The following is a 17,234-nucleotide window of genomic DNA, read 5'->3' on the forward strand; positions in this document are numbered from 1 at the left end:
GCCGTTTGTGAGTTGATTGATCCTGTGCTAAGTGATCCCAAATGGCTCATGGACTTGGCTTTTCTTGTTGATATCACACATGAGCTTAATGTACTGAACAAGAAGCTACAAGGCCAGGGGCAACTTGTCAGTGCTGCCTATGACAACGTGAGAGCATTCTGCACTAAACTTGTGTTATGGAAAGCCCAGCTCTCTCAGACAAACCTTTGCCATTTCCCAGCATGCAAGGCTCTCGTGGATGCAGGCACACCATTCAGTGGTGAGAAGTATGTTGAGGCCATTTCGAAGCTACAGGAGGAATTTGATCACAGATTTGCAGACTTCAAGACACACAAAGCCACATTTCAAATTTTTGCGGACCCCTTCTCCTTTGATGTGCAAGATGCCCCTCCTGAGCTTCAAATGGAGCTCATTGACCTGCAGTGCAACTCTGCACTCAAAGCCAAGTTCAGGGAGGTGAGTGGAGAAGCAGACAAGCTTGGGCAATTTTTGAGAGAGTTGACCCCCAGCTTCCCTGAACTTTCCCGAAGGTTCAAGCGGACCATGTGCCTTTTTGGGAGCACATACTTGTGTGAGAAGCTCTTCTCCACCTTGAACTTCAATAAGTCCAAGTACAGGTCCAGACTTACTGATGAGCATCTTCAAGCTCTACTGAGGGTCTCCACTGCTTCCTCCCTCAAGCCAAATGTGACTATGTGAGAAGAAGCGCTGCCAGGTCTCTAGCAGCAAGGAGTAGGCAAGAGAAGCCGTGTTCAGAATATTTCATGTTCAATGTTCCATTCAAGTTCAGAAAGTTAAAGGTTAAAGAGCTGTTAATACAGACATTTGAAACGGAATAAAAATAATTCATTTTCTCTACTTAGCCAGCCAGTGTATATCTACTGTATGCTCATTAGTATTATTTGGTTTTGTATTACTGATTGATTTATTTTTTATTCATCTTTAAGTTAATTTATTTAATTCATTATTTTTTGTTAAAAAATAAAGATATTTGATAACGTTGGAATGTTTTATCAGTGCTTTTCCTGTGGAAATCCTGATGCGGCCCAGTCTCACCCAGACTCGGCCTCTAGCGGCCCCCAGGTAAATTGAGTTCGAGACCCCTGTTCTACATGGTCAAGGTGATGCAATTGCCCTTGGGTAAATGCTGCCAAATTTAGATTTTAAGGCTTGTTTTCCCTTTGGAATTTCAAGTGTGAAGTGTTACTAGATCTATTGATCATATTGTATGTATCATTACCCATTTTGTGGTACATCAATCCTAGTAATGGCACATTTATATTTATGTATTTCAAGCAAATGTAGTATATGTGCTTGAACAGCCTGAGCTCAGAGTTAATTTATTTCATTTTGACTTGAAACTTGTACATACTTCATTTTATCAACACATTCATGGATGTTATTCTGTAAATATAATCATTGTTTAAGTAATAATCATAGTGTTATATATAATGATCTAATGACATTAAGTCATCAAATACGTAGGGCTAGCTATGTATGGTGGTGACAAGGCACCATATAATCGGGTGCCGATCTCTGTCCTTTTTATAAATGCAAATGTCGATGAGTGCATCGGGTTACATGTGGTGTTAATCACATTTGTTTCACAAAATAACTACATTAAAATAAACATGTTTAAAGGATTGGCAAGCATCGGCAAATATATTGCAATATGTATTAAACTGTGCCTTTGCCATATTGGATCGTATTGCAATGCATTTCAAGTTGCAATACCCAGCACTATTTATGGCTGTCCGTTTCATTACTTCAGTGCCTAATGAAGCAAAGAAACTGTGAGCGATCCACCTTAGAAGTCTTATAATGATGCATGTTGTATTACCTTTGTGACCAACGGCCATAAAATGACATTCTGCTTTTCTCATTTACAATGCCTGTGAACCCCAAGGTATTAGTCTCCCTTGCTACCCAGCATATCAGCCTGACAAAACATCAGTGGTGTGAAGATTTGTAATTAGATTTCTGTGGAACATTGGTCTAATGATCACATTGCAATGAGACAATTCTCTTTATCTTCATTTTAGATTTTGCCTTTAAAAAAAAAAAAAAAAAAAAGCTAAGTGACTTTGAATATACAGCCAACCATGAAATTCAAAATACTCAGAATTAAAGGTGACATCAGATTGTTTGTATTTTTTTTAATAGCCGTTGATTTCACAGTATCAAATTTCTGGGCAGTTTGGAGGGCAGTTAGCATTAAAAAATGCTCAGAATGTCCTTTTTCAAGCTAATTTATTTGATCATTTTTACTTGTCAACAGCGGAATTCTCTGTTATGCGGGTGTCTGGTTCAATCCTGAATATGAAATATTTTAAGTAAAACTCTATAATTCGCTAGGATTGAGTCAGTTGGTGTTGGTAAGTTTTTGGGTTGATACCTTGCATATTGATCGTTACATATGGAATGTCACAAGTGTCACTTTTACAGGCTAACAAGGCGAGGTAGTTGCCTGACAGTTGGTTGGGTTAACTTAGAGATTTGGCCATAGCATGCGACTGGAGGGGCAGTCTTCACTGACCAGTCTTAGTGGAGGTAGGCAGCGAAGTACTCACACTACTGGGGTTGACTCAGGAGACAGGAGATTGACTTGGTGTTCCTAGCCGCTTAGCGGATACGGAGGCTGTTATGATATACTTAGCCAGAAAGCAGAGGAAAAAATGTCTGGCGGGACATTTCTAGCCTTCCTGCAAAGAAAAAATTGGCACACCATCTAATGCTGCCCAGCCAAGATGAGAATTTGGTGCAGGGTTACTAGCTCGCCAGCAAAGACAGGAGTCCTTAGTCGCTTTTTGGACACTAGAGACTGGTGTAGTGTGTGTGAAACTGACTGGCTCGATAGATATGAATAGGCTGTGATTAACTGATGATACATTGACACATGGATCAATTTTGATACCATCAATAGTCCGCTTGTTGTAGATTGCACGGAGACAGGTGTTATGGAGCTCTCCTTCCGAGCCTCAGAGCTGTTTGTCAAAAGAGTACATTGGATCTCCGTTTAGCCATCGGTGAGGCTGTCCCTTCCATACGCTGAGCAAATCAGAGTATTTAAAATGCTTAGGGCCAATTAACCTTTTGGTTGTCAATTAATGTGATCATCAACTATTTGTTGATTAACAATTTAATTGCTGTCATTGTATAGCACATTTTAATTCACTTAATTCCCAATGATTACATGTCAAAGGAAAAGAGACTGACAGATCTTCTATGGATATTTAGTGCCACAGACTCGGAATGCATAATTCTTCAGATGTAGCAAAAAGATAAAAACAGTAGAGCAAACCAGTGCAACATCAGTCCCTTGTGTGCAAGGCAATGGAGTTTGATTCAAAGTTTTCAGTATTCTATTTCTTATTTAAAGGTTTGACAACTTTGGCTGACTTTGCATTACACATCCAAAGCTAAAGAAAAATCAAAAGAATAACAATGACAGTTGGTGTCACATGTTGGTTTAAATGTTTGTATAAGGGTACTCGGAAGTTTTGTCGGTTTGGTCGAACGGACGTTTGGTCGAACGGACGTTTGGTCGAACGGACGTTTGGTCGAACGGACGTTTGGTCGAACGGACGTTTGGTCGAACGGACGTTTGGTCGAACGGACGTTTGGTCGAACGGACGTTTGGTCGAACGGACGTTTGGTCGAACGGACGTTTGGTCGAACGGACGTTTGGTCGAACGGACGTTTGGTCGAACGGACGTTTGGTCGAACGGACGTTTGGTCGAACGGACGTTTGGTCGAACGGACGTTTGGTCGAACGGACGTTTGGTCGAACGGACGTTTGGGCGCCGGGTTGTTACTGTTGAAACCAGCTCTCTAATCATGAGAGAGAGAGAGTGAGTTTAATATCTAAATGTCTAATATCAAAATATCAACAGTAAACTCTGTCATAATTTGACAGCGAGCGAACCCGGCGACCAAACGTCCGTTCTACCAAACGTCCGTTCTACCAAACGTCCGTTCTACCAAACGTCTGTTCTACCAAACATCCGTTCTACCAAACGTTCGGTCGACCAAACGTCTTTCGACGAAACGTCCGGTTGTTGTATAAGTACTCTACTTATATTAAAGTCTTACTCTGACTGACTTTTACACATTAATTGAATAATAGAATCTTGTCAAAGAACTGTAAACTGTCAAGACTTACACAGATTTATAATTATTGAAATTGTACAAAAAATTATAAATTATAATTTATGTAAGGTTTTGAATGGGCGCATTGCGCTCAGGGAGAGGTCATATGACTCGGTGGAAAACAGGAACACGTTGTGTGTATTGGAATACGAAATTGAATATGGGTTAGAGGAGAAAAAAGAACCACCAGAAATGTCAAAAAAACAGAGACACAGGAGAGTCCTACACGGAAACATCTTGGGCTCCATTAAGCAACAAGTTTGATAATTTGTTTAAATATTTGTAATTTGAGGGGAACCAGTTACTTTTTTTTTTACATACAGTAATAGCTTGACATACAAATGTCCCAACATACGAGAAATTTAACTGGAGATACCGTGACTGAGTTGAAAATCTGCTTTTTTTTCAATATTGTTCAGCCCTAATTCTCATCATCATCCACCAATTATCCATCCATCATCGATCATCATCAACCAATGTAATGCTATTTTCTCTTTACAGAATTTATGAGCGAGTTATAGACCCTCCTCAGATGGAACTTACCCCAGGAAGTGGAGTGTGGCTGGGCCAGCACAGCCATAAGCATGGACTGTTCAAGGTGAGACTCTAAAGATGGTGACATACAATATTCCCATCCCATAAAGGCGATCTATGCGGCATTATTTCCACACTGATTTATACATAGGTCGAAAGAATTATTGATCGGGATGATGTTTGTCATGCATATATGGTTCATTCAAATCTGATTGATAGTTGATAGTTTTTTTCCTCCAAATTTTGCATTGGCGCTTCAGTCTTGTTGCACATGTTTTGTGCAAGCTTAGTCATAGACGAAAAGACTAGATTTGTGATCCATTCAGGATTGGGAATCTGGTTGTTTGCAGAGACAAGCCAAAATGACCAAGTAAAACATCTTGATAAAGGTAATTCTGGACAAAATAAATAAATATTGCAATGTCACTTTTTACATCATATGAAAAACTGCCTAGATAATTGGTTAGATTTGCATGAAACTACAAAGTGGAAAGTGGTCTTTTGGAAGGCACAAGGGGAAGATGCACCGAGGAGCTAACAGAGTTGCTGCTTACAGTGTATACCTCGAAACTCTTATTCCCAAACTCATTGCATTGTCTTTTTAATCACTGCTCACTTTCTCATACTATGGCTTGTGCTCTGAGCAGGCAAAGGACATGGCAGATTGTGTGAAAGATGTGAATCCCAAAAACCCCTGCCAACCCACTCAATTAATTTTTTCTCTCTCCTACTTCTTGATTAGCCTCTAAGATCTGCTGCGGTGTAAATTACTTCAGTCAAAATATTTCACTGATGCACCCAAGCCTATAGTCTTGCCTCCCTGTGCCTGATCCTCATTCAACCATTTGAGGCAAAGGACTTAAAGGGGATCCTTTTTCTTGAGGAAATCTCTCTGTGAAAGATTTAGCTTAATCATGCCATTTTCTACCCGTGGTTGGTTTCGTACTTAGAGTTTTGCTACTTTGTGTGTGAAAATCACTTTTAGGTGATTGTCAGTAAAGAGACAGATGGTGAGGAAAGTGGTTTAAGTGAAGGATGAGGAAATTTCCCCTACAGGTTCCCACTAGTTTGATTTTGCGTGTTGGCATCCAGGTTTTCTTCTAACCATGAACCTGATGCTCAGCTTTAGAATGGCTGTCATAACACGATTCATGTACACCACTCCCAGAGAATAACATTTATAGCGCTCTGCTCTATTGCCAATGTGTTCAATTTGTTGTTAATAGTTCGTACATACCAAACATTTCACGAATCAGCAAGTGAGATCATTGTATCATTTAATTCATTTAAAAGCAGGGGTAGCATATTAATATTCCAAAGGAGTCACGTTTAAAAAAAAAAACTGGAGTGCATGTCGAAGGCTATCCCAACGTCCTAACCTCTACTGTTTTTCCATGTTATCTTTATTGTATTTTGAAAAAGCACACTTATCTTGTTTGAATAAAAGCAGCTACTTGTGTAGATACACTTCAGGGGCTGGGAACCTTTTTGCCCGAGAGCCCAGATACTTTAGACTTTGACTCAAAATGGGTGTGTCATTATTTTGTCATACCAATGCATGATCACTAGGAAGTGGTGCATCTCTGGGATGGACTCACTGAAGAACAAGATGCCATCAAAACTTTATATCAAACATATCATTATCTATTATTTCATTTTGTATTCAATGGCCGGCCATAAACTACTCCTGCTTTTATATCAATCGGTGAGAACCTAGAAGCAGTGCTCATGGGGAGTGAAAGGAAAATCCTGTTTTCTGTTAGGATGGAACATACCAGTTCATCATCTATCCTTTATATGTACTGTTGAATTGAGTAGACTATTGACGCATTAACCAGAATTTCAAAGCATGTACTGCTCACAAAAACTGAAGGAGCACTTTAAAGAAACACATTGCTACACCAAATCTTAAAATTTGATACCTATACAAATAACGACAGAGCAATGTTTTAGGGACTAAAATAAAATAAAAGTGGAAATAAAAGTTTTCAGCCTGCAATCATGAGACCCTGAAATCAGATTTAAATGTTTTTTTTCAAAAACGTAATTTCTGCAACTCAAAATTCTCTTCAGTATCTTGTGTGGCCGCCACAAACCTGTATGCATGCAACGTCACGGCATGCTCCTTATAAGACGACGAAAAACGTCTTGTGGCATTTGCTCTCAGAACTGTGTGAGGGCATCTCTGAGCTGATGTACAGTCTGAAGAGCCACCTAATGGATCAAAACATAATGTCCCACATATGTTCTATTGGGTTTAAGTCAGTCAATGGTTTCAATTCCTTCATCGTCATGGTACTGCCTGCATACTCTTGCCACGTGAGGCCGGGCATTGTCATGCATTAGTAGGAAACCAGGACCAATTGCAGCAGCATAGGGTCTGATATTGGGTTCAATGCTTATGGCAATCAGAGCACTATTTCCTAGGCAGTAGAGGTCTGTGCGGGGGGCCCACTACAGGATATTGGGCCCACAGGCCAACTTCATGAAGTCTGCTCCTGATTGTTTGGGGAGAGACATTTACACTAGTGTAGGTAATTCTGTAGGGCACGAGGAGTGCTCAGTCTTACACAAAGGAGCAGGTTTCGGTCCTGCTGATTGGTTGAGTACCTTCTACCACTCCGTCAACCTCTCAGAGAATGACCACGAGTTTCCTGAAATCTTTTCCAGTTCTGGAGATTGTGCTATGGTGACACATTAAACCTTCTTGCTCGAGCAAGTGTGGATGTGCCATCCTGTAGACCACGGGTGGGCAAACCGGTCCTTGAGGGCCACTGTGGGTGTAGGTTTTCGTTCGAACCGATCCAGCGCAGATACTTTGACCAATGAGATTTCTGCAGAAATCAAGAAGCACCTTACTGCAATCCGCTGATTGCATTTGTAGGGCACCAGATTGATGAAAAGGTTTCCTCTTATAGGTTGGAATGAAAACCTGCATCCTTTGTGGAATAGTTTGCCCACCCCTGCTGCAGACAGTGGACAAGCTGTGCAACTTAAGGAATCGCCTCATAGTGGCAGTGGAGATAATTACTCAAGCCAAATCCAGCACTAATGGAAAACCAGCCAGAAAAGATCAAGAGGGAAAAACTTGAAATGACCTCCATATGTAAAAGCAGCCCTGTTTAAAGGGTTTTCCTAATTGTTGCTATTGTAGTGCACATGTTAATTCTATGAACACCAATACAGCTGAAAGTGATTAATGATGTCCTCAGCTGCTTAACCAACCAGAAAATTATCAGACAGTTTTAATTGATTTCATGCCAGGCCCAATAAGAAAAAAAAGTATTCCTTTTAATTTTTGTGAGCAGTGTATATTTATCAGTCAACTACAGCTAAAACTACTCTAAATTACAAATGATGTTAAACCTGCAAGGACAGTACAAAATTAGACCTTTGCATATTGAGCTATGGTGCAAAGGGAAAGAAATGAATGAAAATATAGTGTATTGAAACAGGTAGGACAGTAGCACACTGGGGTACTCCAAGTGTGGACATCTAACATTTTGAGGAATAAGAGCCAATGTAGAACACAACAGTGATTAATGCTCGGGCAATTGACTCTGGTATTATGCCTAGTTGAAATCCCAAACAGTGAACCAAGCACAATGCTTCTGCTTGTTTTATATATCATGCCATCAGGACATTGATCTTACAGCCATACCTTCATTTTTATTCTGAAACCTCAGAAAATATCTTGTGACACATCATGCTCCATTCTGGGGTGTGTGTGCGCTAGCGCGTGTGCTGCTATGTGAATACTCAATCTGTGCTGCAAACCTGTTAATCTCATCGCTCTTCCTCTACAAGATATGGAGGCAAGGGGTTGCTTTCTGCCAGACCACCCAAATGCACTTCAAATGGATTTGACATAGTACATCCCAAGGGGATGTTGGTGGCAAATATACTTGAGATGAAACATTTGAATGTTTTCAGAAACTCATTTAAGGCCAAATTGTGCTCTTCTGCTTGAGGCGGACTTACAAAATTGATATATTTTTCTTAAAATGGTAATCTTTCAGAGTTGGTTCCTTGTGGTTATCATATTGGCCTCTATTTTGCAACCTTGTACTGCTGGATGTGACTTGTCACTCACAATGATTGGCAGACTGGTTGGCACCCTCAGTTTTAGATGATTTGGTCTATTCTAAATTTTGAATTATTGATGCCAAGTAGCATTTTATGTTTTCACCATTCATGGGCCAATGTGTATCCTCTTTTGTAAAAAAAAACTATTTGAGCCATCCCTGACATCAATTGCTGTGAAAAATAGAAGGATGAATGTGATGCAAGTGCAGACATGATTTTTGTGTAATAAAAAGCACACTCACCGTGGTGGCAATTTTCCCCCAATTTAAAACAGATTTCAGGTAGGTGTTTTTTCTCAGTAAAATTACATTAACTCTAAAAAATTAAATAACATAATTAGTAAAGACTACTAAAGAGGGCGATAATGAAAGGCTTTATGCCATATGACCACGAACAACAATTAAAACCATGCAAAGACACCATTGTTTTGTTCAGAATTTCATTTCCAAGTCAAATAATAGATGGATATAGTGCATGTTGTTAGCCAACATTGCCAATCACAAATTTTGTCAGCCTCTGATGTGTCTGGAACCTTGATAAACAAAGGAAACGGGATATGATGGAACCATAGTAAACCATTTTTTCGTTCAGCTCGGATGGAATGAAAAATAAGATATTAGGAATGTTCTCAATTGCACATCATCATGGATGTGATTGTGGCTTTGTGTATTCTTTTTATTAGTATTCAAAATATGCAGCCACACAGAAAAAGGGAGGGGGAAGGACAGGGTAAAAAGAACGGAAGTGATATATAAGGCATGATAAAATACAGGTGATACCGAGTAGTAGTGTTTAGTAATAGTAAACAAATGGTTTCAGTCTCTCGTTCTTCTTGACAGGGGATAATCCAGGATGTGAAGTTTGTTTTTGCACCCAATGGATACATTTCCCAGTGTCCAAACCTCAACCGGAGTAAGTATCACCAATCGTAATCTTTTTAATATGAAGCATACTTGAATTTGCAAAGTTTTTGTTTTCTTTTTTCTTTTCTCTCTTATGGAACTACTCTGGTTTCCTCCCACATTCCTAAAAACATGCATGGTAGGCTGACTGGACACTCTAAATTGCCCCTAGGTGTGAGTATGAGAGTGAATGGTTGTCCGTCTCCTCGTGCCCTATTGGCTGCTCAGGGTGTCCCCCGCCTCTGGCCCGAAGTCAGCTGGGATAGACTCCAGCACCCCCCACGACCCTAGTGATGATGAAGCGGTTCAGAAAATGAATGAATGTTATGAAACTAACGTGACATGAAGTTTATCACCAAGATGAACAATGAAACCAGTAAAAAGGCCTGATTTATTGCCCTGCTCCTTTATGTCATGTTAATTTTCACCACTCATCAATATGATATGTCATGTACTGTAAAAAATGTATATTTAGCTGTTACGTATCAAAAACAACACATTTTGAGTGAGACTTGCATTTTTGTTACTATTGAGTTGTGCCTAAATTGCCACTGTTAGTTTAATGGTTTATCTTTTCAATTCAGTTTATGCATTCTTTCATTCAGGCTGCCCAACCTGTAGTGATTTCCTGAGTCTAGTGCAAGGCATTATGGACCTGCAGGACTTACTCGCCAAGATGACACTCAAGGTAAAAGGTTCTGCATCTCATAGAACGACCTATCCAATGTGGCTACATGTGTGAAGTTCATCTTCAATATTTACATACACCATGGGCTGGATTTTGTGGCATTTCACATGATTTTACGTGAAATTCTTTGGATTAATCTTTTTTTGCAATGTTTGCATTTGCTTGCAAACATGCATCCATTTTCAAGATGGCACATTCGGCAACTGCTTTCAAACAATTCTTTTTGGGGGGAGAAACTCTCTTCTTTGGCTTTGTGAGGTTGAAATGATGTCAGCAGAATATTACACATTTTTTTCAGCCCACAAGAAAAGTGCGTCTCATTATTTTCACTCTTACTGTGATCCATTGCAACTATATGAGACAGTGCCATCTTAGTTTTGGTACTGACCTATGATTGGTCACATGCAATATGTTGCTCTAAAATGTTAGAATCCTTTCATGACTAACATTACCATCCTGCTGTGTTGCCACATTCTTACGCTTCTTCACTCATGCACACAACATTTTGCCACCTGACATGTTCATAAAAGTCACTGCAGGGAGTATTCAGGCATCACCACTACCCAATTGTCTTCTTGAGTTCAACAAGGGGTCAATCGTTTCCATGTATTGTACATTCATTGCATGCATTTTATATGTGCTGCAGATTATTAAATTTGCCGTGCTCAGAATATCGGACACATAAGAGGTGTAAGATTGATGAGTTAGATATTCTCCTGTCGTTTTATTATCATGATCGGTGTATTTCCCCATTTATCAACAATCACTAGGGTCGCACATTTATTAGCTTCTTACTAATGTGATACCACTGATGGATGCACATCATGCTATCCTGAAAGTTATTCATTTTTGATACTGGGACCTTTTTTTGCATTTTAAATGTGTGCTTCAAACCTTAACACAATTTACACAGCTTTAGCTTTCGCATGAAATAAAATGTCTCAATGACTTGTAGAATTTATTTATTTTCATATTAAGAATGTATCATTTTATCCTGCACAGTGGAAAAATACTATTGGAATTATAACAATATGGGCAGATATTCAGGTATCGGGATTAGTTTGGAAGTGAATAAAATGTGGATCGATTCATCCCTAATGAAATCAGCATATGTATGGCATAGGGAATGCAATGTATAAGTGGTTAGCACTTAATCATCATTACTTTGAACCCCATTGGTCCATAAATGCAGCATCTAGGTAACACTTTCTGGAAGTTAAGAGCGATCCGTGTATGTATACTGACAAATGTAAAATTGGCCTTGAGCAAGCAATCCACAAGACCAGGGGTAGGGAACCTATGGCTCGGGTGCCACTTGTGGCTCTACGCCCACCTGTGATGTAAAATATGGAAATCGCTGATGAGGGAGTTCAGTCGCGAACGCACCAATAGAAAGCGTCACGTCGGCACTGTGGCGTTGACACTACCTCTTGCGCCGCATTAATCATGTATTTTTTTCATTACACTCTTCATGCATATTCACATTGATCCTTATTGATTAACAACAGCTTAACAATGTTAACAATGTCAAAATAATTCAGAGACTTTCTGTACTTTAAAAGCGGGAAAATGACCAAAAAATGCACACATTTTTATGTGTTTTCTTTTAAATTCTGAGCATGGCTCTCAATGAATAACATTTGAAAATATGAATTGTTTAAGGCTTTCTAAGTCAAAAAGTTTCCCGACGCCTGCACTAGACATACAGTTCTGAGGCATAGTAATTTGTGGTCCTGTTGCTATGCTATAACTTTATAGTTTAGTAGCTGGTTGTAGAAACAGCTATTTTAATCAATTAACTAAAATCAGACTTTTTCAAAGCATGTAAATAGCACTGTGTCAGTAAAGGGTGTATTTTGAAATCGAACTAAATTTTTCTAAACAGAATTGAATGCATTTTGGTTAGATTAAGTTATACGAAATTCCTAAAAAAAATAATCATAATTTATTGAAAGCCAGGAATCATTGATGTCAAATTGGCATCACAGTTGAACGACAGATATCTAGGGAAAAGAGCATGAAACAACCTGGAATGAATGGTGGAGATGTAAAAAGGAGACATTGCAAGATGTCAATTTTTGCTTTTGCAGTCATTTTTACTGTAGTTTAGCCTACGTCTAAAGCATGAGCTGAATGAGGATCACTTACAATTCTTCTCTAATGACCCCCTTCCAGTGGAGTAGCGTTCAACTAGAGTGAGCATCCTTAAGTGCAATTGAATAGGGCTGAGGTGTTTGTCAGACTTTTGATTTAGTTTTGTTACAAGTGGTTCTATGGTCATTTTCAGCTAAATTACGCTGAGTCCAGGCTTACCCAGCTCGAGGGATGTCACTGTGAGAAAACCTGTAGTGCCAATGGTCTTGTCTACAGGGATAAAGAGCTGTGGGCAGAGCCTGAAAATTGCAGGAACTGTGCATGTAAGGTGAGTGTTGTGCTTGTTCGAATACAGTACACGTGTAAAAAAACCCAAACAGCGTCACATCAATAGGAAAAAAAATCTGCAGGTAAATTATATATTGATATCCACTGTAATCTTGTCTGCACATTTTGTGATATGTGACTTTGAACACAGTAAAAATAAAAAAGAAATTGCTTAATGTGTTACCATGCTGAAAGTGATTACATGTCTAACTTTTATGAAGTATTTAATCTCTGCCAGTCCTATACTATTGCTGCCTTTGGGCGTCACCCTGATAGTCACCCCCTAATTAGCCTCCCTTTCTACTCAGACAAATAGTGGGCAGGCTTCGAAATATCTTGAATCAGGCCACTAAAGACCCTTGGGAATAAGACTGTACCACATCAGCAGAAGCAGTAGGGAAGTTTTGCTGCTGTGATTTGCTCATTCACCAATAAGTGATATTTTTGCTATCTTGGGGATCTTTTTCTAATGACTCATGAAATTAACAGTTATCTGCAAGGAAGAATCCGCTTTAGAATTCTTGTCAGTCCTCCAAGGGCTCTGTTCAGCAGATTACTCGCTGTCATCCAGCACTCAATGATACTTTGTATTTATACCTGACTTGCCAATTTATTTGTTCGATTAAAGCACACCATAAAGTAAACTTATGTGAGTAGATCTCCAATTTTGTTTCATAAAAAATGCAATAATGTTCCAGCTGAACTTTAAAATCACACTTTGGTAGTGCAGCAACCCTCAACCATAAGATTAATTTAGACCGGCATAACAGCCAGGAGGAATTATGGACCATTCCTCTTTGCAAAATTGTTTTTTGGTTGTCTGATATGTATGGCTTTCTTGAGGTCATGCCACAGAATCTCAGTGGGGTTGAGGTTCGTACTCTAACATGACCACACCAGAAAGCGTTTATGTTTGATCTGTCTTGACCTCCCGCCATTTGCACATGATCTGTCTAACTTTTGAGACATGGGGTATCAAGGGTTTTGGAGAGACTTTAAAAAAAATGTATCCCCTACCAGCCTTGTAGCTGAACAATTCTTGTTCGCAGGTCTTCAGAGAGCTCTTTGGTGCTGGGCATGGTTCCCATCATGCTCCCTCTGAATAGTTATTTCAAAACAAGTGTTAGCTTGAATCCGCTCCAGCAAACTCAGAAAGCAAATTGAACTCCGTGTTGAATGGCAAAATTGCTCTTGTAGAAGTAATTGACCTCGGGGTTCACATGCTTTTTCCCCCTGTACTGATTTTTTTTTTACATGGTAGCTGAGTAAGCATATATCATATACAAACTCTCCAATTCTTTAAAAATGTCTTGTTTCTTGATCTGTTTTCTATGAACTCATCAGTTGATGTGGTTATGTTGGATGTCATGGTTGAACACACATACACAGACACACACAATGTCAAAAGAGCACTTAGGCTTCAAGGGGAAAAGAGCACAGGTGCTGCAGCAAACAAATTGACCTTCACACTACATGTCCCTGCCGCTTTTGAATGCCTCTTTAAGTGAGGACATATCTTTATTTTCTCTAAAGTTGTTTTCTACAATGACTAAAACCGAATATGTAACTAACAAATATTAAATACTTTAGATACAGTACTGCAAATTAACACCCTGTTTTGTACACTTACATGTTGAATTTTCTTACAGAATGGAATAGTGGAGTGTCGCAAGATTTTCTGTCCTCCCTCAAATTGCTCAGAGGACTCATTACCAGTGCACGTGGATGGAACTTGCTGTAAGAAATGCAGACGTGAGTATATAGTCACAAACATACAGTATATACAGTACACTATATCATAAGTATCACATGATGAGTATGTTTTGAGGTAGTAGACTGTGTCCAGGAGCTCGGCAAAAAAATGTGAATCAAATACAACCCTTACCATCATGAGATCATTTCTCACCAGCAATTGCCAACGCCTGCCCAGAAAACTAGAGATTAACTATATCATTTTAAGTCATCAAACAGTCATTAAGAATAATGAACCATGACAACAGTTTAAATAGTAGGCTACATGGCTTTTAGTAATAAAACAGCTCAAGTTCAAAACAATTCAGTTTTCAGATACAAATCATTTTGAGACGCATTTAAACATTGTCAACTAATCAGTGACTATAGTAGGCTATCCTAATGTATATCTGTATGGTCTGGTTCCACCACTGTACTGTATACCCAAGAAGAAAAGAAGAGCATATTCGAACCTTTGCGGGTTGGTGACTGCAATAACAACCATTATCAGTTTACACTTTAATGCGCACATTGTGATCTATTTTTGTATGTGGCAAAATCTAGACCCTCGTGAACGTCGCACCCAGAGAAAGGGTGTGTTAAAAGAATTTTTCTTAATTAGTAAAAGCATGATTTTTTTCCCATGAAATTGTCACGAGTAGCATTCGTGTTTGCTAAATCAGAAGCCGTGAGGACAATACGCCTATTATGGTGCAGACCGGTCATTCTACCAAAAGTTAAATCATGCGATATCACGAAAATACAAGATCACTGTGTCGTAGGAAAATAGAGCCCATTGTGTAATATTGTCGCAATTGGTACAATTGCTCCCTGTATTTTCACGGGCCTGAGCTGCTGTCCAGGATGTCGGTAGGTTCATCTCCCAGCGGACAAATATAACACGTACACAGTTACTCAACTTAGCATTTCCATTTTCCCTATCTTACCTTTCAGCTCGCATATTAGCTGCACTTTATTTGTATGAGCTCTGTTCCAACATTCAAGTAACAACTTTTTTTTGTTCTCACTCAAGTGCAGTTGATAGAAATCTGAAAATTTTACCCATAAGGTATTTGGAGACAATATAATTTGTACTTTTTTAATCTAGTGTGCGCCTTAAAAAGTAAAAGGAGCATAAGAATCAAGCCAGTGCTGCACAACATTTTATTGAAATAGAGTTCTTTTCTGCACCTACGACATCACTGTCGGCCTTTAAATTTGGTTACTTGAACAATTTCTTCTGTTTTTATGGCTAATTGGGGTGGCCCATCGTCCCCTCTATATATTTGATTTTTTTTCATATTCACATTCATGTAATCTTGTGTCCAGATCCGCCCATGTAGCATGAATTAACTTTACTAGAATGACCAGTATATGTGCTGAGAACAAGGATGGATAATTTAATCATAGAACAACCAAAAAAAACATCAAGGAGAAATTGCATTTATTCGGAGTCTTGAGACCTGAACAATATCTGGTCACTGCTGATTTTCAAAGGTTATGTGCCTAAAACCAATATAATGCTTCAAAATTCATGGTTACCTGATTTTCCTGCTGTTTTACCAAGCCCTCAGCTCTTCATGCATAGTCTTGCTTTGAATAAATTCAGCTTCCTCACTCTATCACTCTGCGTGCACCAGTTTTCCGCCTTCCCATATGCATCTCTGGCAGAGGCAAACAAGGGAATTATACTCCAGAGTTGTGTGTGAGATCCATGGCCCCACACCCGTGGGAGGAGGAAAGCAGGACTTCACATGATAGGCTTCATTTTCTATTTCTGCTTTATTGCCAGGGGAATATGTAAAAGTGTATTTTCTGTTGTATTCTTAATGCACTGTTACAGTTTCCTCATGCTTGGTCTAGCCAAGGACAACCCATTTTGCTGACTGAATTAACTGTCTCTGCCTTGAAACCCTCTTAATGTTCAATCACGTCCATTAGATTCATTGCTGTTTAAAATATGAAGATCCTTTTTATATTCATATTTTTCATAGCTTTTAGTTCACACCTAATAGTGTTTCCCTCCACAGCAAAATGCAGTTACGTGGGGCAAGTATTTTCTGAGGGTCAACGCTTTTTATCCAGGAGCTGCAGGGAATGCAAGGTAACTTTACCTTTGGTGCTCTGTTTTGCCTTTTGATTTGCAGTTATCTTCAACTTTAACTCAAACATGAGTGTCTAGTGACTGTTGCCTCTGATGCCACCCCCACACCCTTTTCAGCATGCTTATTAGTTTTCCCATCTCACTTTCAAGTGACTCAAACTGTTTATTATATTTCTAAATAATGAGAAAGCCAGGTAAAACACTGTAAAATGCAGAAAAACAAACACCTTATTTTGGGCAGCTTTTTTATTACACCATCATTTGAATAAATTCATGTGTTTAATACACGTGTCTAATATGCATCCACAAACATCTCCCTTTCAAACACTGATTTTCCTTTGAAACAGTGTTCCCATAGATTGCTGCTTCTCATTTAACATGGGTCAAAGAGAATATCCCTGTGTAAATCCTGCTCTGAATAGTTTTAGTCGAGCCACCAAAGATCCATACTACAGGACCTTTTTGATATAATCTGTTACTTAAGAGTATGAAGTTGGAAGAAATTATGAAAGAGATTAGCATTTTAGAGATTTGGGTCGATACATTAAAGCTTAAGCGATATGTAGAGGACCTCAAGATCTCTGATTCAATACCCTAACCACTGTTGTTCTGTTTGCCA

At 39.1% G+C, this 17,234-nt stretch overlaps 1 protein-coding gene across 6 annotated transcripts in view; it reads left to right on the forward strand.

Annotated features, from left to right (window-relative positions):
- Positions 1-17,234, forward strand: part of LOC144092339 (protein kinase C-binding protein NELL1-like) — a 152,846-nt gene that overhangs the window by 56,631 nt on the left and 78,981 nt on the right. For all 6 annotated transcript variants that reach the window (XR_013306001.1, XR_013306000.1, XR_013306003.1 and 3 more), the window contains 6 exons: positions 4,651-4,747; positions 9,609-9,681; positions 10,277-10,359; positions 12,647-12,781; positions 14,430-14,532; positions 16,542-16,615. Coding sequence is in view for 2 of the 6 variants with exons in the window: in XM_077624980.1 (XP_077481106.1) it covers positions 4,651-4,747; positions 9,609-9,681; positions 10,277-10,359; positions 12,647-12,781; positions 14,430-14,532; positions 16,542-16,615 (565 nt within the window). In the remaining 4 variants the exon portion in view is untranslated. The remainder of the gene's footprint in view (positions 1-4,650; positions 4,748-9,608; positions 9,682-10,276; positions 10,360-12,646; positions 12,782-14,429; positions 14,533-16,541; positions 16,616-17,234) is intronic.

The sequence above is a fragment of the Stigmatopora argus genome, chromosome 2 (genome assembly GCF_051989625.1).
Source record: "Stigmatopora argus isolate UIUO_Sarg chromosome 2, RoL_Sarg_1.0, whole genome shotgun sequence".
In the NCBI taxonomy this organism is placed as follows: domain Eukaryota; kingdom Metazoa; phylum Chordata; class Actinopteri; order Syngnathiformes; family Syngnathidae; genus Stigmatopora; species Stigmatopora argus.